The 22,021-nt window shown below is 45.9% G+C and overlaps 1 protein-coding gene across 1 annotated transcript; it reads left to right on the forward strand.

The window, feature by feature from the left end:
- Positions 1-736: 736 nt before the first annotated feature.
- PSCA (prostate stem cell antigen) lies at positions 737-4,596 on the forward strand. The gene is made up of 3 exons (XM_010584215.1): positions 737-788; positions 2,702-2,806; positions 4,385-4,596. The coding sequence occupies exons 1-3, from the start codon at positions 737-739 to the stop codon at positions 4,594-4,596; spliced, it is 369 nt and encodes a 122-aa protein (XP_010582517.1).
- Positions 4,597-22,021: the final 17,425 nt, after the last annotated feature.

The following is a 22,021-nucleotide window of genomic DNA, read 5'->3' on the forward strand; positions in this document are numbered from 1 at the left end:
TACTCAACCTATCCTAGACAGACAGACAAAGAGAAGCGTGCCACAGTACAGATGTGGCAGAAGAAAATAATACCAAACAAAGCCACCACAAAGTCCCTTTGGTTTCAACACACATAAAAAAAAAAATTTGAATTGGCCATTGTCTTTTACTAGACTACAGACAATACATATGAATAAGGGAAAACGAGCACCTGGACACCTGGAAGATGCTAATGTACTGTAATTTGCCCACATACCTTGCTACCACATGCCACGAGTGTCACAGAGACACTCACACATGCAGATAAATAGCCGGCGGTGTTTATTAAAAGAACATTCTGTCCTGGGTTTAAACACAATAGCTCCACTCAGGATAGCAATGGGGGTGGAGAGCCTTGTTCACAGGGTGCAACCACAGCCTCGCTGGCTCTGGAGAAAAGCATAAGGCCAGCCTTGTTCTAAAGAATTTGGGTTTTTTCCACTCATGTGAACACTTTGCTCAAGGGTAGGAGGAAAGGCAGGGGCGTAGTGGTGGAGAGGAGCTGCTGGTAGCTCCAAAAGTCGCAGTCAGATAGGAGAGGCACCTAACACAAATACCACCACCAGAAACCAACCCCTCCATTGGTCCAGTGAGCAGCATTGCTCAGGTGCCTTCACAGGGTAACCTTCTGGGCATGCCTGATTGCTGCCTCCCACAGTATATAAACTGTCCTGGGAGGAAACAATCCCTATTCAGCACGAGAGAGGCTATCCCAAAATGAAGGCTTTCCTTGTCCTCCTGCTGGGAGCAGTCCTGTGCTTGGACTCAGGTAAGACAGCACGGAGTCCCTGACCCACGTGCCCTCCAGCAGATCTTCAAAAAAAAAGACTTGTGATGGAGTTTGGCAGTGAGGGAAGAAATGCTGACACAGTTGGCATATGAAGACATTTGCTTTTTGACGGGATGTTGCATGGAAAAAATGCATAGTCCCACCCTGCTGAGGGTGTGATCCTAGTGCTGGGTCAAGCAGCTTCCAGGAAGGATAAATCCTATACAAAACTGAATTTAACTGAAATCAAAATTATTTAAGCCAGACCATATAGCTATGGGGGGGGGGGGGGGGGGGGGGGGAAGGGGGGGGGGGGCATTATTTTTCTTCTTCCCAGGCTATCAAAATTGCAATGTTTCTGCAAAGGTAAGTTTTGTTCCAACTTGTTTTCTGATTCTTCATTTCAAAAGTGGCACAGATTATCAGGATGTTAATGGGACAGAAAAAGGGAGAATGCCGTGGCATGTTATTTTATAAACTGGATGAGTGGGATTCAGACACTGTCAGATTTTTCTAGCCTCACTGGGAAAAAAAGAGTTTAAACCAGCTTTTCTGTTACCAGAGAAGAAGCAGGTCTGAGCAGAAACGTTTCTCAATCAGCTGAGAATGTTTAAGGAAAAGGCTGGGAAGAATTTTGTACAGTCCTAGCCACATCTTCTCTTCCGCCAGCTTCCATCAGAGTGCTCTGAAATTTGACTTACATTGCATTAAAAGTCAGATAAACATGAGAGCAGAGTGCAGCACCACAGACAAACTGGGGTTTGGCTCCTTGCCTCTGTGACTGCATCAGTCATTTATACCAGAACAGCTTGGACAGAGGGAGACCAAGTGCCTAAAATCACTTCTTGTTCCTGCTCTGAATAACACTAATTTCTAAATAGGGCTTTTCTGTGTCCTCACAGGGTATATTAGGCATTAGGGTATTGACCTGAGGGATTCATGATGCAAGCCTGGTGGTCATGGGGTTAAAGTACATACATAAACATTAACTTTCACACTTGCAAGGCTCCAGTGATGCCCTGGGGCACAGGTAGGTAATAGGAACAGGTAATTGCACCATGTTCTCACTCCTCTGAGGACTATTTTTCATCAGGGCTAGACACTTGTAAGCTGCAATGCTTATTCTGCCTTTGCCTGATGTGTATAACGGCACAGCAGACATTAACAACGCTGACTTGCATCCCCCATAGAGTGGCATGTCCGTGAGGGGGTGGAAAAACATGGTGACCTGGTTTTCAGAGGGAAGCGAAAGCTGTGTTTGCACTTTGCTTTCTAAGAGGGGGTGATGGAGAGTACGTGTCACAAGTTGGTCAAACTGAGACAACGGGCTGGAAGAGACCCTGCAAATTGCCTGCTCCATCCCACCCTCACCCTCTCTTCCCTGTGGGCTTTCCCTCTTTCATTCAACCCTGGCAATGCCTCAGCTAAAGCTCACAAGCCCACCTGGTAAAACATTAATGTTTATACAGGCAGACAAATAATATCATCCTGTCATTCTGGGGACTTCATCCCTTCATCCCAGCTCAGGAGGTGGGAATATCACAAAAAGCCTTTTCCAGACAGGAACTGAGTTAGGCATCCCAAGTGCAGAGGAAAAAGCTTTTGGGAAGCACTTCCCATTGACTGATGAGATCAGTCAATGAGACCAGCTATCCAGCTGGTCTCTTTTTGCTCCCTCACTTCACTGACTACATCTGAAACATCTTCAGCACGTGCAAAACTAGACTCTCACCTCAAGTGAGTGTACTATTCTCCACCGAAAATGGAAACCCCCTTGTTTTCCCAATAACACAGGTGCTATCTTCCTTTGAGGACCCACAGGAATGGTCCTGTTTCCCAATGCAAGCACGAAGTTGGGTTTCCTGGAAAGCTTCAGATAGATTTGTCTTATAACCTCTCTTGGTCTCTTGCAGGTTCTTCTTTGCAGTGTTACAGCTGCACATCACAGCTCAGCAATGCCAACTGTCAGAAAAAAGTGGACTGTAAGGAGCAAGAAACATGCAAGACAGATGTGATCAGTAAGTCAAAGTGGGAGTGGGTAATATCTTAGTTGTGATGTTGGAGCCAAGCATGGTCCCAGCCTCAGATGTCCAAGTCAGCCTCACCTACTCTAGATACACCAGCTGGTGTGGGCCAACATATCTCAGTGTGCAGCAGGAAGAGAAAAGCCATCTGGGGAGAAATGATAGAAGAAAAATATTTATCCCTTGGTGATAGCTGGTCCCTTGGTAGTGGTGCTGGTAGTGGTGCTGGCCATCACCAACTATTCTCCCCACACTGGCCACAAGAGTGTGATTATAAAGTCATATTGGTTCATGCATGCTGTACCCCATAAATTCCTCAGTGTTTGCCAATAGATCATGCTAAAAACTGAGCAGTATGGCCAGTACAGTGCCAATGCCTGGAATGAATCTCAGGACGGTGTGCTTGACATTGCAAATACCTACCAATGTCTCTCACCTGTACAAAATTAGGTTTATTTCTCCTTCATAACACCAAAAAGTTTTGCTTACAAGGGCAATAGTTCAGTTCGTGGTTTTGAAAAATTTGGAACATTAATTAAAATGTGAGGGGCTGAGTCTGGTGAAACTTAGTCATGAAGTTAGGAGGAGCATTCAACGACAGATTGAGCTGACTTTAGGTGAATTCAATGAATAGAATTTCACCTAGGCTGACCTACAGCCAGCTCTGAATGCAGCCATCTGTCCATCTCTGGGTAAAATCCTTTAGCAGATTATGATTTAATTTTCCCATTCTAGATCTGGCAAAAAAAATGTTTGCCCTGTCCAGACCTGTGGTGACAGCTCAGTTGCTCTTAGACCTGGGGCACAAAACCATCAGTGGCATATTCAAACTGATCTCTGTCAGGCAGTAAGTGCAATACCTCCAGTAGGTTTTGTCCTTGTTGGAAATGTGCAAACCCATGGCCATGCACTCACATGCAGGAGAGGCAACACATTAACCTTAGCCCTATACACTGAATTTGCATATGTCAAAGACTTGGTGCCCAGAATAGATTGTGCAAGATCAGGAGCAATCATGCAGACCATAATCTGCTGGTAACCAGCAGCTACTGAGTACGACCTGGCCACAGAAAAATAGGTTGTGCCTCTCAGAAACAAATGAAACTGTAACTCTGTCATCTGTGAAATGTGGAGAGCCATGTTTCCGTAACTTCCCCGCATGTTGAAAAGCTCTGTGCAACAAAGATGTATAGTATATGAGCAAAGATTACCCCACGTTTGCTCCTCATCCCCATCCTAACTTAGACTCCCCAACAGAGGTGTTAATAGCTACTTGCATTATTAATTAATTTATTAGAATTTCTGCAGCTGGTGCATTTTTAGAAACCCCTGAGAATTGTGCTGTGGAATACACTGCCTTAAGCAAACACTCGGGCATTGAAATCCTTCTCCCCTTGCTGACAAACTGACACCCCAAAAATAGAACCTGCTACAGTGAAAATTGCAGCTGTTTCAAAACACTCATTTTTTTCCCAAGAAGTGAGTTCAGATAAGAATAACATTTCATTATTCAGTTCCATGAGGCTTGGCTTGCATTGAATCCTTGTAATAATGGTCCTGCTTTCCTTCCAGGAGTCATAGGGCTCTTCAGCATCATCAGCAAGGGCTGTGACCCGTCATGTGAACCATTCCATCAGGACTTCAGCGTGGGCAACAGGAATATCTCCTGCTGCAGCAGCAACCTCTGCAATGTCAACGCAGCAGGCAGTGTGAGGTGCAGCTATGGGATGGCAGCAGGGATAGCAGCCGGCGTGCTCGGGACCTTCGTGAACAACAGACTGTGAGGAGCAAAGAGGACTCCCACGACCACAGAAAGTCTTCGTGCACCCCTCTTATGACAAGAATTGTAACCGGGAGCAGTGTGGTGCGTTGGGCACACAGCATCCTTGGAGCTGATGGCAGATCTTTGCCATATGATAGCTTCTTCATTCCTGTTATTGTATTCCTGTAGTGCTACCAGATAAGAAAACATGTGTACATGCTATCTGCATAACACCTAAAATATGCTTATTTCTGAATCCAGTGTGGATGTGTTACCTCTATATCACTTAGTCATGTATTTCTGCACCCAGCAGCAACTGCAAGTGGGTGTGTTGCATGTCTGGCCAATGTTCAGTCTTGGCCATTGCTGTGTAACGATGATCTGTGCTGAGAGGTGCCATGGCAGAGCAGAACAGAGGTGGGAACTGCACCTCCAAAGCTTGAGGGGCTCTGGCTTATGACAAACGCTGGAGGGCATATACCCCAAGAAAACCTGTGAAGAGCAATCACACCCAAAGGAGAACTTGCTTGTGACCTAGAGACCCTGGGACCCTGCACCTTGTTAGCTACCATACAAGACAAAAACAGTGCTCACCTTCCCTGCTGCATGTGCATACAGCCATTTATATGCCTACCCATAGATGTAGCATCCTTGGGATGATGAGCAGGACTGCACATTCAGGTACCTGGGCAACCGTGGTGGGCAATAACCATTGGAGTGAAGTGGAAAGGGTGTCCCCGTCGTGTCCTGGTCAACCAATCCAATTCTGGGATTGCCAGTCTCCACGCCGGCCATAGTGGCATCCCATGAAGGTCCCCATCTCCCACAGGCAGGTTCTCAAGCTTTCTTCACCAAGTTCCTCCTTGATCCATTCCCCATGCCACAGCTTGGGCCACAGGTCCTGTCACAAGGTTGAAGAGGGGTTTATCTTAAAGGTCCTGTGGGGTTGCCTAGCAGACCAGGGAGAGTGGAGAAAGTAACCATCAGAGCTCCCATTTTCCCCTCTGGATACCTTGATCGTGGAGGTGAGCACGCACCCACTTCCTTTCCCAGGTGAGATACAGTAAGTAAGAGATGGGGAGGAGGCAAGTGTGGGGAAAAGATGAAGGAAAACAAGAGCAGGGGAGCTAGGGAAAGGCATGGGGCTGACTTCTCCTGAGGTGCTCTCAGGACAGGGCTAGGAGTGCTGAAGAATAGGGTGAGACTGGTCTTTCCTGAAGATTTGTTGAGGTCATGAGGATACCCACAGAGTCCTTTATTCCCTTCTTTACAATAGAAATTTCCCTTCTTCACCCACTGATCTTTCCCCTTTCCTGGGACTCCCTGCTGAAGCCAGAGTGGCTTTCTCCACTTGTCACATATAGAAGATTTGGCTTATGTCTGATGAAGGAGCAGCTTAGTGCAGCCTCTGGCACTGCTACAATCATGCTTTGCCCACTTTTACTGGTGTAATGAATGTGGCAGCCGTGCGAGCTTCAAATGTCTGGAAAACCATTTCAAGCCCTCTCTGCTGCTGATACCAATGAGGTATCTGCGTGCAAAGCAGACTTTATAGTTTTAATACCTCTTCTACACAGTTATAGCCCCTCTATATAGTCACAGATTCTGAATTATAGTTTGCCTTCTCCAGATAGTTTATTTTATGGATATAAACTTGGGTGTTCCCACCTTGCATTGGGAGATCCTGCATAGTGTTTGGCAAAGGCAGCAGAGTACTATACAAAGCTGCCTGAAAGAAATCCTCAAATAAGACCTCCAAGAAATACATGTGTGAAGAAATCTGAAAAACAAGGTAGAAAACATTCTGGAGAAGGCCACTGTGTCACGTGGGCTTCCTCCCAATAGACAATAAAAGAAGGAAAACAAGGCTGGTGTCAGCAGAGTGTACACAGATACACCTGCGGTTTGGATTTGTGTGGCAGGGTTTTGGTAGCAGGGGTGGCTCCTGTGAGAAGCTGCTAGAAGCTTCCCCAGCTCCAAGTCGGACCCGCCTCTAGCCCAGGCTGACCCAATCAGCAATGGTGGTAACACCTGTGGGAGAACAGATTTAAGAAGGGGAACCTGCAGTGAGTGAGGATACTGGAATGTGAGAGGAACAGCTCTGCAGACACCAAGGTCAGTGGGGGAGGAGGGGATGACCCCGCAGCCCCTGGTGAGACCAGACAGCAGGCTGTCCCCCCCCCAGCCCATGAAAGGAAGCAGGGGAGCAGATGCCCCCCTGCAGTCCGGAGAGAGAGGACCCCATGTTGGAGCAGGGGGATGGATGCCCCCCAAGATGGCCAGGACTCCATGGGAAAGCCTGCACTGGAGCAGGCTGTGCCTGAAGGACTGCAGCCCATGGAAAGGACCCACGCTGGAGAAGTTCATGCAGAACTGTCTCCTGTGGGAGGGAGCCCATGGTGGAGCAGGGGACAAATGAGGAGTCCTCCCCCTAAGGAGGAAGGAGCAGCAAAGACAAGGTGTGAGGAACCGACCCCAACCCCCATTCCCTGTTCCCCTGCGCCACCCGGGGGAGGAGGTGGAGAGAACTGGGAGTGAAGTTGAGCTTGGGAAGAAACAAGGGGTGGGGGTAAGGTGTTTTAAGATTTTGGGGGTTACTTCCCATTATCCTTGTTTTGATTTGACTGGTAGTAAATGAAATTGATTTTGTTTCTTCCCCAAGTTGAGCCTGTCTTTTGCCCGTGACCATACGTGGGGAGTGATCCCTCCCTGTCCTTGTCCCAACCCATGAGCTTTTCTTTGTATTTTCTCCTCCTCATCCCATGGAGGCCCGGGGGAGGAGTGAGTGAGCGGCTTCGCAGTGCTTTGTTACTGGCTGGGCTTAAACCACAACAGCCTGGAAGAGCCCTGGGTGGGAACAATAAGACAGGCTGGACCCATGAAGTCAAGGAGCTCTGAAGTGGGAGCTCAGGAGAGAAGTGGGTGGAGGACTAAAAAGGGAGGGATATTGGCCAAGAGCCCCATTTTCCTCTCTCATACCCTAAGAACTATTGGAGCTGCAAAGGGTGTGCAGAGCCACGGGCTGAAATAACAAAGAAGCATTTACCTGGTGAGGATGAGTCACCTGGGGGACCCATAGCCATGGGACAAGGGCCAGCATCAAATTTTGGATGAAGTAAATGGGATGTCAGAAGATAATGACACTGTCTGCTATTGTGAAAGAGAAAAGTACATAAATCCTTGGGACACAAGACATTAACAAGCTGCTAGTTGTAGGAAGCAGGGAAGGGGTTTTCCCAGAAGGAAAATCCAGAATGAACCACCTTCCGTGTATGAGTCGAGTCTGGTTATTGGCAGAGGAAGGATATGGGGCACGTGGGGTGATTTATTCTAGTTTTTGCAAACCCCCTGGGTCTTAGTCACTGAAGAGAGGGCTCTGTACCTCTCCCATCCAGGCTGTTTTCTGCATGGGTGACCAGCTCCATGACCTCTCCAGTCCAGGGGCTCATCTTCTTGCACTGGAGGAAGGTCCCTGACACACTACTGTCCTTTTCCCATTTTCTGAAACAATTCCCAGGCAGTCAGGCATGCCCACATCCAGCGGCCTTTCTCAACAAGAAATTTGGTTACAATGGCCCTTTCTGGAGACTGGGAGTTCAGTTGTACGGAAATGGCCAAAACGTGTTAGCCAGCACCAGAGCCATTGGAGTCCCCAGGGACATTGGGCGAGACACAGCCTCTTCCATCTTCTGAAGAGGTCAAAAACATTCAGCCCTGAAAATAAGAGGTGTCAAAAGTCTTTAGGATGAATGGGGGTTGTTCACCTGTCTTATAGCATACTGGTCCCATGTGGCAATGACAGCTACTTGCTGGAGCACAGCGTTTAAGAATTTCTTGCTGGAGCCAAGAGGGGGTTTTCCCATGCTCTGGTGGTTCAGACCTGATGTCCAGACCTTTACAGGCTGAAGGTACGATTTCTTCTCCCAGTTTCTTGTCTGTACATATTCTGGAAGGAGTCCATGATTGACCACTGAGTGATTCTCCTCTGGATTTATCTGGAGATATATTCTTTCTGTGGATATATCTGGACTTTTGGCATACAGTGCTGGAGGTGGGGGGGATTAGATAGTTAGAGAAGGTGCAACAGGAAGAAACCATGACTGGGATAGACACTGTAAAGAGCAGGGTAGGAAGCCCCAGCAGATGCAACACGGCGCTAATAGGTAGAACTCACTGCTGCTTGATGGGTGCCTGGCATGGCACTTGCAATAGCACAAAACCACACTCTCCATTCAGGTCACCGACAGCCAGCCTCAAAAACAACCCTTTAAATTCTGGGAAGGATTAGGAGGTGGCGAACTGGGGCAGATAAATGACTCAGCCACGGGTCAGAACCTGGGCTGGGTCAGGGCAGGACCAGGAAGAAGACTGTTTTTCCAAGTGCTGTGACTGCACGTTGACAGAAAGGCTGGCCTTCCCTCCTGCCTTGTAAACCCCTAACAAAGATAAACAGGGCTCAGTCCCTCCTGCTCTGATCTGCAGCGTGCTTTCTTGGTACAGATGACCTGGCATCACGCAACTGTGCGAGCCCTGGCTGAAGGTGGATTTACTCTCAGGGTGCTGAGAAAAAGGCCCAAGAGCCGTTTGCTGGGTGACAGGCAAGCACAACATTGATTTGAAAAACAAGGCTATTTTTTTGGCCCAAGCAAGTTGCTTCTTGACATTGCTGGCTGAGTAGTTTTATCAGTTCTTCTCCTATCTTTTCCACACTTATCAAAAGGCCTAAAATTGAGGACAGGCTCTTTAAGCAACTCAATCCATCATGTATGCAAGAGATTTCTATTCCTCCAGGATCAAACTGCAGTTCATTTATTTAAATAATGAATAGCTGGACAATAAAATGGATGGGTTGTTTTTTTTCAAGGGCAGCAGCTGCACTTTTCTAAAAGCTGCAGTTGCGTTATGAACTGAATCTAAACATACAATTCTCTGTTGAGGTTACCTCTTACAGATGGAAAGAGTAAAACAACTCTGATCTAGAGTAACTGCTTTGGTATGATTTTTGTGGTAGGAAACGTTACAGAGTAAAAGAAAAGTGCTGCTTATATTATATTATTGTTATGATGCTGTATTTGCTACTGGTAGTATTAGCTAGTATTCGTTATCTCTGTGGACAGGGATTAGGGTGCACAGTATTTCCTATAGCCCAGTAGAAGTTACACCCAGTGCCTGTACCTGGCCTGAAAAATGTCAGCAAGGTCCCCTGAATTCAACCCAATTTGTGGCAGCTGGTTAAAAATATTTGATCATGCTGGAGAAAGTCTCTTGGGCAGAGAGGCCAGATGAGCTGGCATTTAAGGACCAGCAGTTCCTTGCTGTGCTCCACATTTGCTTTGTGGCCTGGGGCAAGTTACACAGTGTCTCCATACCTCTGCCTTGTACAGATGTTATCAAGTCCAATACACTGAAAGATGCTCAGATAGTGACTTTAATGGGGCCAGGGGAGAGACTTAGGCTAAAAATAAGCTCAAATAGAGTCAGCTAGCATAACAGAGCCAGGGAAGGATTACCTGCTACCAACCCACCCTGCACAGCCACATTCCTGCTCTGAATTATGCACACACTGTTGTGCAATGAGGCTTTCTGTGGCCCAAATAGACCAGAAAGCAAGCCTGCAGTTAACTCCATTCTGCCAGCTATTCAGCCACTGGACAGTCACTAAAAGCAATCAAAAGACCTGCCTTTTGATTGCAGAACATCCCTAAATAACTGTACCTGCCACTCACCCTCAGCAAGGCTGGCTGGACAAGGCCGGTGAAGTCAACTTCATCCCATGCCATCTTGACTAATCCCACTCCCATCCTGCCACTTGACAACTCTGCGGCAGAGAGATCCCTCACTAACTCATTTCTGACCTTACCTTGAGCTCTAGTAACGCCTTTCTAAGCTAAATCCCAGGACTCCCTGCAAATCAGATGTTGCACCCATGCCTACCCCCTTGATGCTCTCAACCCACAGCTCCTATTGCAGCCCTTATCTCCTCCCTATATGCTTCTGATTTCTCATCCACGAGCCCATATTATAGAGACATCACCTTATAAAGTCACCACCTGATTAAAACACCTCTTGCTATGTGCCTCTACCAGAATTTGTATTCCCCAGCTGTGTTCACCACCCACACTGAAATAGCCTCTATGCCCTTCATAGGTACATGTTCACCTCTGCCAGTGTTTCCCCACCTGAATCACTTAGAGATGCCGTGACCCAGCCCTGGACCCTTTCACAACTCTGCTGGTGGTCCTCCATGGCTGGGGTAGTTTGATTGCCTCCATACACCTCCTCTGCAACAGAGATGAGAGGAATGGGGCTGAGTCAGGAAAGTGTTTTGCTCCTTCCTCTCTTGTTATTTTTATTAAAGATTCCATCTGTCCTCAAGGGAATTTGTGGAATGAGGACTTCATCCAGGGCAGGTGAGTGAAAGTGGAGTGGTGGGCAGGGAGGGGACTTGTTTTCATCAGGGGTCACTACACGTTGAATTATTTGCAGGGACCCACCTGTCCTCCTGGGTGGCTGTGTGGTACCACACACGTGGGTGCCTTCGGTCCAAACTAGTTGTGTCTTCTGCTCTGGATTTGCGTTCAGCGGCATCCTTTAAACTTGCTTTCTGCAATATAGCAAGGGTAACATGTCTGTTTGCTCTCACAGACAAATTGAAGAGAAAATGATGTAATCTCTCTCTGTAACATCCACTGTTTCTGTAGTGAGGAAAAAGACATTCATCCAGCTTAAAATACTGATGTTTGGGCAGAGTCTATTTTTTTGGACACCTATTCAACTGTAGTAATTAAAAAGAGAGGAAGGTGTGGCTAAAGTTTCAAATAGTTGAGATGTGATAATTTGAATACATCTGACCTATTCTGTTCCTCTACATGTGAAATGAGCTTTAGAAAAACAAAGGAAGGTTAGACTTGACATAAGAATTTGACTATTCAAAGTTTAAATGGGAACATTTAAAAGAAAACAATTAAGAAAACAACCCTCTCTGCTCTTTCTCTTGCATCCCATAGAGGCAGACAATGGCAATCCTTTGCCAAGAGTGTAGTGCTCATGTGCAGTCACTGCTTCTGGACCGGCTCCAATTGCTTTGTGGTAAAACGGCAGAGCGTTTCACAACAGTTCTCACACCCATGTACTATCAAAAGCAGATGTTTCCCTGCCCTTCATAATCCCATGCAATTCATTTCTCTTCTTTGCTGCTTTTGAAGCAAATGCTCTGCTACCAGGTACTATTCAAATGCAGCAGCTCTACCCTCTACTCCCCATCCTTGCCCCAGAAGGATGGAGAAAAGAAGCATTTGCCTTTGCCATGGAGATCTGTCGATGTGATGTCTTCCAATGTCCATTGGAAACAAGGAGTCTGAAGCCAGTTACAAGCATGTCCGTGTCAGAAGTGCTACATGAGCTGCTCCTCAACCTTGAATCTATTCAAGAAGTGATGATTTGAAGAGCTGGCATTTGACACAAAGACAATGAGAGAGAACTATCCTGGCATGAAGAAATACCCAGCAAACAAAGGCTATTCATCTCAGAGAGCAGGGGCACTCACAGGGTGAGTGGAAAGTTGTCCCAAATTCCCCACTCTGGAAGTTTGAGGACAACCCTTACTCATCTTGCTAATGTAGAAAGAGCTGCTGTCCCAAAGTCTGGGGAAGTTGTGAAGGCCCGAGTCAAGAGCCTGACAGGAGCCCAAAGAAGCCAGCAGAGAAACCTCATTGCCATCCTTGGCATCTGTGAATACGGAGGCTGCAAGCAGCACACCTGCAGGTAAGGGTGAGCATGTGTGGGCATGAGAGGTACAACATTTGTTTTGCTGGCTGGCACCAGGTATTGGCATTAAAGGCAACAAAAAACAGAGACATTTTTCTGCGTCTTACTGTCATTCCCTCCCTACACTCAAAATGGCATCTGAGGACAACAATAAAAGTATTCCTTATCCCTCTTATCTCCTCCTCCTTCCTGGTCCATGCAATGCCCTCATCCAGCACAAGCACTAGGACAAGGAAACCAAACCAAATGTCTTCCCTTAGCTAGACTGTGCCCTGCTCCTACTTCCCTCTTATTTCATCCTCGTTCCAACCACTCCATTTCAACAACTGCTTCCATGACCTGGTTCTGTACAGATTTGTTTCTGGAGGCCGGTCTCATCTGTCACTTCCCTTAACATGTATGAGAGCTGAGGGCACTGTGTGGCCTCTTGTACAGACAGGATGGCTCACTGGTTCAAAAGTTCTTGGCAACATTCGGGTGGGCAGAAAGGGCACATGTGTGTATTTATAGTGTGACAGTTGAAGGAAAAGAGGTTAAGAATCAAAAGAAGGTTTCATTCACATAGATACATATTTACTGAGGACTGAGACTTTACTGGAGAGCACACAAGTAGCTTCTGATGGAACGTTAATCACAGGGCAGAACAGCTGCTCCAGGAAATCTTGTCTAGCTACCATAGAAACCTCTGCAGTCTCATTACTGCATAGAGCTTAATAAGATGTTAAGTCTATGCTAAGAAAAAACATAAGTTCTTGCAGGGCTTTTATCACTGACATCTGTATCCATAAGAGTCAAAATTCACTGATGCTTGGATTGCCAGAAGAGATTCAAATGTAGTTATTACCTGGGCCTCCACCAAAATATCGTCCCCCTGTGATGCTCTTTTAACATTATTGTATGTATTCAGAGGCCCATTTAGGGGTAAATCAAGCCCAACAGCAAGTCACCGTGCAACCAGTTATACTACCTGCTATGATCCTGCTTAACAAGCACTGGAGGTTGGATATACCCACATATCCCTCAGAAATGTAGGGTGAGAAAAGGATGAGAAAAGTATTTTCTTCAAAATCATGGAACCCAAAATACAACTTACTACTTTTCTAACCTTCCAGGGATGGAACGAGCAAGTTCCAGGCCCAGAGGTTACAGTTATGTTTGTAAATCAAGCCAGGCCAGTGGACACTTCTGAGCATGGGAGGTTAGTCATCCCTACAGTCACCAGCATGGGTTAGGCCCAAGGATCTTCCAAACAATTCCCGGGGATGGCAGAGGAGTTGACACAAGACAATGACCATTCCCAGGAGGCAGTTTGGATGCAACCAGTCTGTTTTGGCAGGAAAGACCATGCCTTCTTAGTCAGCTTCAGTGCCAGAGATTGGTCCTCAGCATCTTTAATTTTTTAGCTACTCTGCAATAGCAGTTTTAAGCAATAAGCAACGTCTCTTGCTGTTGAAATCTGCAGCAAAAGACTGAAGAAGAGGATGTTTGCAGAGACTGAAGAGGTGTGTGTGAAAGGTGGCACGATGTTATCATTAAACTGTGGGATTTCTGGGGCAGGAGATAGAAACAGCCATGGAGGGAGGATGGTTAGTCTAACCCAACGGTTGGTGTAAATCTCTATTGCTACAGCACCAATCTGCATAAGATAACTGGTTTCTCATTAATTAACAGCAGCTGCTAGGTGATCAGTATTCTGATGAAGGAAACCCCTCTTCCAAATGGACCCAGGAGTTCTCAGGCTGAACTGTTTCCTCCCAGCCTAGATCTGTCCAAACTCTTGGTAAAGTGCCTTCAGCCGGTCACTACCTCAACTCCAGTCAAGGTCTACAAAATGGTCATCGCTGTTGCTTGTCCATGCAAGGTCCTCCTTGTATTCTCCTTGCTCAGCAGGCATAGTTAACAGTCAGGCTGGACCAGCTTGCTTACCCGTAAAAGTAGTCTTCCAAAGCTGTATGACTCCTGTGACGAGGGAGGCTGGGGGCAACCACTGGTGACACTGTATCCCCTTGTTTTCCAATAACCATGTTCTGGATAAATCTCTCATCCCCAGAGACCGTTTTGTAGAGAGCAAAAAAGATGCAAAGAACAGAAATAGAGAACCTGGAGTCTGGGGTGGATGTTTATTCTCCAGATGTGGAACAGAATGGAATTAATGATTAAAGGGATGAAATTTAACAAGTCCAAATGTCTCGTTCTGTGCCTAGGATGGAGTAACGCTGGGCACAAGTATGAACTGGGAGAGGAGTGGCTGGAGAGCAGCCCTGCAGAAAGGGGCTCTGGGGGTGCTGGCTCACAGCTCAATAGGAGTCAGCAGTGTGACCTGGCAGCCAAGACGGCAAACCGCATGCTGGAGTGCATCAAACACAGTAGATCCAGCCGGTCAAAAGGGCGGATTATCCTCCTGTATTCAGTGTTGGTGCAGCCTCACCTTGAATATTGTGTGCATTTCTGGGCCCCACAATTTAAGAAGGACGTTAAGGTCCTTGAATGCATCCAGAGGAGGGCAACAAAGCTGGTGACAGGGCTGGAAGGCATGTCCTGTGAGGAGCAGCTGAGGACTTTGGGCTTGTCTAGTTGGGAGAAAAGGAGGCTGAGGGGCAACCTCATTGCTCTCTACAGCTTCCTGAGGAGGGGAAGGGGAGAGGGAGATGCTGAGCTCTTCTCCCTGGGATCCAGCAATAGGATGTATGGGAATGGTTGAAGCTGCACCAGGGGAGGTTTGGACTGGACGTTAGGAAGCATTTCTTTACTGAGAGGGTGGCCAAACACTGGAACAGGCTTCCTAGAGAGGTGGTCAATGTCCCATGCCTTTCAGTGTTTGGACAAATGCCCTTAACAACATTCTTTAAACTTTGGTCAGCCCTGAACTGGTCAGGCAGTTGGAGTAGATGATTGCTGTAGATTCTTTCCAACTGAAATTATTCTATTCTATTCTATTCTATTCTATTCTATCCTCTCTAGAACAGCTGGCTATTTCCCTGCACATACTTCGCCATGCTTTCCGTAAAGAATCCCAAAATGCAAAGGGTGGAGCAGAAATACGCAGGAAGCATATCTACAACACTGTGTGGATACCTCAAGGTAAATTCCCTGCCATCACCACCCTGGTGATTCACCACGAAATAAAAAACACTGGACACCTTTGCATCACAGAAATTACATTGAAACATTTGTGTCCATGTTTCTGGTTTCAGGATTAAGATGTTGATGTAAACAAGTGCAAAGTCCTCAGGCTAAAGTAGAATATACAGCTACCTCTTTCCTATTGAATGGTGTGATAAGAAGCAGACACCATCCTAAAGACAATCAAGGATGTAGGAGGCAACGTGACCATGTGAACGCTCTCTGAAGATGGTTGGTGAAGGGGGTGTGCTGGTCTACCTCACATAATGAGACTGTCCGTCCAAGAAGAGCCTAAGAGGAGAAGGGTCTCATCTACTCCATCAGTATCTTTAACAGGATACTAAGGCAAACAGAGAATTCAGGAATAACGCTGCTGTCCCAAAACAGACCCCACACATCACAACCAGATGAATGTTTCACTTATGTCATCCTTATTATCCTAGTCACATCTTTTCAACAGTACCTAGCCAGATTTGACATTAGACTTATCAGTGCTTTCAGAAGAAATGAAGTACGAATTACTCTTATCTTGCTCACATGTAGAATAACTTTAAAAACTACCTAGCTCTCCTCCAGACCACCAGAGATGCTGCCTGGTCACTTCTTCCTTCATCACCCACTTCTACCACTCCACATACGCCAGAGCCTTGGAGTTACCCAAACACAGATTGCCAGGGCACTGGCACGGAAAAAATAGGCCTTGGTATATAGAAAAGCTTGTTTCATCTGTGCGCAGAGCTGAGCACTGGTCCTGTCCATGAACTCTTATTTCTAGCTATGGGGGTTATTTGCACACCTAGAATCCCAAATGATGCATATACCCAACATCCTTGTATGACAGGGCAGTACCATGAGGCTCACTGAGTAGATGCGTGTTGAAGGCTGAGGAGACTAATGCTTTGTCTGGAAGGCATAGAGCCCTTCCACTCAAGTGCCTGGCAAGAACCCTTCTCATATTTAGTCCAAACTAGCCTTTGCTTCTGTGTGTCCATGCCAATTTGCCAGTCACATGCACATGTAGGGTTGCTCCAGCCTTGAGCAGCTCCGAGGCTAACTGAACTTGGTACATTTACATGGAGAAGTGAAGGACCTGCCTAGTTCAGCTTTTCTGTGATCTGGAGCCAGTTTGTGTTGAGTGGACTGCCCATCTCTCCCCTGAGCATAAAAGAAGCAGTGACTACATCATCTGACAGCACAAAGCAAAGCAACTCTAAAAGCAACTTAAGAAATGAAAGAGATAATCCTGGATTACTAAAGTTATTTCTGTGCTGTACCAAACACATCATCTTGACAATACATTGATCAATAGATCATACTCTGATCAAACTCCATCTTAAAATCCAGCTCTTTGTTCTTTTCCCAACTGTTAGTAGAAGACTAATTCATTGTTTGGGCACACATTTCTAATTTCTAGTCTTGATTTGTTTCATGCCCAGATCCCACCTATGTGTCCAGTGCCACTTTCTTTTTTATCTCAGACAGATCTTCCCTTCCAAGTTGCCTGCTGTTGAGTATATCCATATGTGGGAATCTTTTCTCCTTCTGCTGAGAAATCCCAGCTCTTTTAGCTTGATATACTGTCCATTCTCATCTTCATATTAGCCTTTGTATGGGACTTCATCTCCTTTAGGCACAGGTTGAGGTGAGAAATACAGGTGAGAAATGCAGCCAGTGTTGCAAGTGTGGTCTTATTGGTGCCTTGCACGATGACCTTACCCTTGCACTGTCCTCACTGACAGCCCCCAATCATGACAGCTTTCTTCACGCTTCATCAGATGTCTGACATATATTCAGCCTGTGATCAACCAATATTCTCATGGCTTTCATCTCTCCAGTCATTTACAGGTGACCTCTTAGTTTACTGTATAAGTTACTTATTACAGTATATGATCTTATTAGTATATGATTTGCATCCAAGCCACCTGGTTGTTTGCGACATCCTGATCCTTCTCGGCACTGCTGATGCTTCCCAAGTTTGTACCCTCAGTAAATTTCATTAACACCATCCTATTTAGCATTTTTCAAGGTCTTTACAGGAAATATTAAAGAGTACTGCAAGACCAGTTCCTGAGGAACTGCACTACTGACCTCCCCCAGGCTCATATCCCCCTCCCAACATTTTAAAAAACTTTCAACCCTTCCACTTCCAATTATTATATTGTTTTATTACTTTGCTAAACTCTTGAAAATCAGACTTTATTAATGTGAAATCAAGGAAGATCATCATCTTGTTTTTTAAGCCTTTTCATGTTTTTCATTATTCTCTCCTTCAAAAATTGTTTCTAATCCTGGCATGCTATCAAGTTCAGACAAATGACTTTTACCTCTCCTCTCTTTAATTTAGGTGGTAAATTCTGACCACACGATGCTGTCTTGATCTTGATCAATTTATGAACAATACTTGGGAGTGAATCTGGACCTGTTATTCTGTATGCCAGTTCTCTAAGAGTTCCAGGATGGAAAATATCCTGTCCGGTTTTGTCCCAATTTTAATACATTAAAATTTTTTATTCCACCTCAGATGTGGTTATTTCTACAACTGGGCACCTGTCTCCATGCTGTCTTCAGCCCCAAAGACAAAAGCACTTCCTATTTTGAATAAGTAAGTGGTTAAATTTAATATTCAGTTTTCATCTACCACATATTCACTACTTTCTTTTGTCTCTCAATATAAGGGCTGAATAATTATAACGTTTAATGTCTTTCCTGAGATCTAAGTCATTTTTACTATTGCAAAATTTCATTTTATATATTTCTTAATCGCCGTCATGTAATTTTGTCTGCTGCTCAGTTTCTGCTTCCATTCTTTTAGGCTTCCCTCTCATTCCTAGTATAATCTTTGAAATGGTTATTCACCCATTTTAGGCCACAGTTATTTTTCTGTAGATGTTTTTTTCTCCACTTTTCCTCTTTGTTAGGGAAACAAATTCCAAACAGGTTCCGGAATCTTTGCTTTCAGGGATCCACAAGCTTCATGCCTTGCATGCACATCCTTGAACTCCCAGTTCACTTACCCTTTCTCTAGCCACCATATATCAACATTAATCTTTGGTATCTGTTTATCTTAAACTGAATCCATCCAAAACTCAGCTAAATCAGAGAATATTGTTCCAAGTGTGTTACAGTCCTGAGCCCAGCCATCAGAGTATGCCAGCTCAAAAAATATCTCTGTAAGGAGGGGAGATATGGGGGAGGAAGGGTAGAGTCAATTAGTCTGTGCTGTAGGCGGCTAAATGGAGGTGAAGCCAGATTAGATCAAACTTAATCCAAACAGCTAAACTCTGGGCAGGCAGCTGAGCTCTAGAAACATATAAGACACCCAGAAGAAATACACCTAGGGATGGCAAATGCAGAGAGCATTGGCTGTGGTCATTTTGGTTGGACACATGAAGGAATGAAGAAGGAGCTTGGTCCAGCTGGGAAGGATTGGCACAGTTCTGTATGGGGATGGCATTTCTTTCTTGAATTTGAGCAAGAATGTTCTCTCATTTGAGACACTGACTCAAAAGCAGGGATGGCAAAAAAAGAGATCCATGACAAAGACCCATTTGGGAAACATTGTCCTTTTCAGCTGCCATTTGCAGGCACGTACCAAAGGTAGGAACTCTTCATGCAGCATGAGGGGAGGGTGGAGAATATTAATTACTGAGAAGACTGGAAACCATGGATCAGAGCCATTCTCATCCTACATCTCCAGGAACATCTCCAGCCTTACTCATGACCAAGTGGGCAGATTTTTAATGGTTGATCCTTTATTATTAAAATCACAACAGATTTATTATGCTGCAAGTTTACTACATTCCAGGGTGTGAACTGCGGGTAGCCCATGAGTAGTTTTTAATTGCTCGCTGTTCTCCTTGGCAAAGAAGTCTTGTTGATGTCCCATCCAACTTATTCTGTAACCACATTCAGTCACAGTTATTCATGAAGTAGTAGCTTCAAAATGTCCCTGTACTTTTGTCTTTAGCAACTCCTTTTTCTTCCAAACTAGCCATGGAAGTAGCCTCCTCAGAAAAATATCCAACAGATATCCAACAGGATTATAGACAACCATGCATTAAGTTCAACTGAGCAGTGTCCTGATGTTAGGCAAAAGGAAGACATATGCTGGGACCATAGCCAGAAGTCCTTAACATAATGTGACATGAAAGAAAATGTGTTTGCTAACAAGCAAATCTTTCTAGTGCTTGGGAAAGCAAAGCACCATTTCCACACCTGTAGCCTGAGCCTACACAGAAGCTTCCCCACCAGAGTTCAGAGCAAGCTTCTTCCCTCGGTCATTTACCTAGTGCAGCTCCACCCCATCAGCAATGCTGAGAATGTAGATAGAAAGATGCCACTGGAATTTTTCCATCACCATGACATGAGCTATTATTACTGCTTTACCTGCAAAATAATCTCACAGTCCCACAAACTACAGTCCTTGTTGATGATCTAACAATATTCATACCCAGCCACGTCCTCAGAGGTTGATCTGTTCTCAACATCTGAAGATACTTTGAGGGCTGCAGCCTCCAAAAAAACTGCAGTCCAACAGAAGTGTCTGAGCCATTGCAGTGTCGTGTCAACATCCTGAGCATAATCTCAAAGACATCTGGAAAGAGCTGCTCTTCTGAGACCTTCTTCTCCATGTCCTTTTAAAACCCATTCCTAAGGTGAGTCCCAGAAATGGATATGTTTTCCTCTTCCACTGGCCACTTAGCTCTTTGTCAGAAATAGTTATGTTTTGTGGGGACATTTGATCTTGTACCTTCCAAGCCAAAAAACACTGGAGTGGGATGCACCTGCACTGACCATGAAATGATGGAGTTCAAGATCCTTAGGGCAGCAAGCAGAGTGCACAGCAAGCTCACTACCCTGGACTTCAGGAGATCAGACTTTGGCCTCTTCAGGGATCTGCTTGGTAGAATACCATGGGATAAAGCCCTGGAGGGAAGAGGTGCCCACTGAAGCTGGTTAATATTCAAGGATCACCTCCTCAAAGCTCAGGAGTGATGCATCCCAACAAAGAGGAAGTCAGGTGAAAACACCAGGAGACCTGCATGGGTGAACAAGGAGCTCCTGGACAAACTCAAACTCAAAAAGGAAGCCTAGAGAGGGTGGAAGCAAGGACAGGTAGCCTGGGAAGAATACAGAGAAATTGTCTGAGCAGCCAGGGATCAGGTTAGGAAACCCAAAGCCCTGACTGAATAAAATCTGGCCAGGGACATCAAGGACAACAAGAAAACTTCTATAGGTATGTAGGTGACAAATAGAAGACTAGGGAAAATGTGGACCCTCTCCAGAAGGAAACGGGAGACCTAGTTACCTGGGACATGGAGAAGACTGAGGTACTCAATGACTTTTTTGCCTCAGTTCACCACCAAGTGCCCCAGTCACTCTGCCCAACATGCAAAAGGCAAAAGCAGGGACTGGGACAATGAAGAACTGCCCGCCATAGGAGAAGATCGGGTTCGAGACCATCTAAGGAACCTGAAGGTGCACAAGTCCGTGGGACCTGATGAGATGCATACTTAGGTCCTGAGCGAACTGGCAGATGAAGTGGCTAAGCCACTATCCATCATATCTGAGAAGTCATGGCAGTTCAGAGAAGTTCCCACTGACTGGAAAAAGGGAAACATAACCCTCATTTTTAAAAAGGGAAAACAGGAAGATGCAGGGAACTGCAGGCCAGTCAGTCTCACCACTGTGCCCGGCAAGATCATGGAGTTGATCCTCCTGGAAACTATGCTAGGGCACATGGAAAATAAGGAGGTGATTGATGACAGCCAACATGGCTTCACTAAAGGCAAATCATGCCTGACAAATTTGGTGGCCTTCTACAACAGGGTTACAGTGTTGGTGGATAAAGGAAAAGCAATGAACATCATCTGCCTGGACTTGTGCAAAGTGTTTGACACTGTCCCACACGACATCCTTGTCCCTAAATTGGAGAGACATGGATTTGACAGATGGACCACTCGGTGGATAAGGAATTGGCAACTCAAAGAGTTGCAGTCAACTGCTCGATGTCCAAGTGGAGACCAGTGATGAGTGGCATTCCTCAGGGGTCGGTATTGGGACCGGCACTGTTTAACATCTTTGTTGGTGACATGGGCAGTGGGATTGAGTGCACCTTCAGCAAGTTTGCCAACAACATCAAGCTGTGTGGTGCAGTTGACATACTGGAGGGAAGGGATGTCATCCAGAAGGACCTTGACAGGCTTGAGAGGTGGGCCCGTGTGAACTTTATGAAGTTCAACAAGGCCAAGTATAAGGTCCTGCACAGGGGTCAGGGCAATCCCAAGCACAAATACAGGCTGGGTGGAGAATGGATTGAAAGCAGCCCTGAGGAGAAGGACTTGGGGGTGGTGGTTGATGAGAAGCTCAACATGAGCTGGTAATGTGCACAGAAAGCCAGCCATATCCTGGGATGCATCAAAAGATGCAGGTCAAGGGAGGTGATTCTCCCCCTCTACTCTGCTCTTATGAGACCCCACCTGCAGTACTGCATTCAGCTCTGAGGGCCCCGATGTAAGAAGGACATGGACCTGTTGGAGCGAGTCCAGTGGAGGGCC

The sequence above is a fragment of the Haliaeetus leucocephalus genome, unplaced genomic scaffold (assembly GCF_000737465.1).
Source record: "Haliaeetus leucocephalus isolate CR32 unplaced genomic scaffold, Haliaeetus_leucocephalus-4.0 Scaffold953, whole genome shotgun sequence".
Lineage (NCBI taxonomy): Eukaryota > Metazoa > Chordata > Aves > Accipitriformes > Accipitridae > Haliaeetus > Haliaeetus leucocephalus.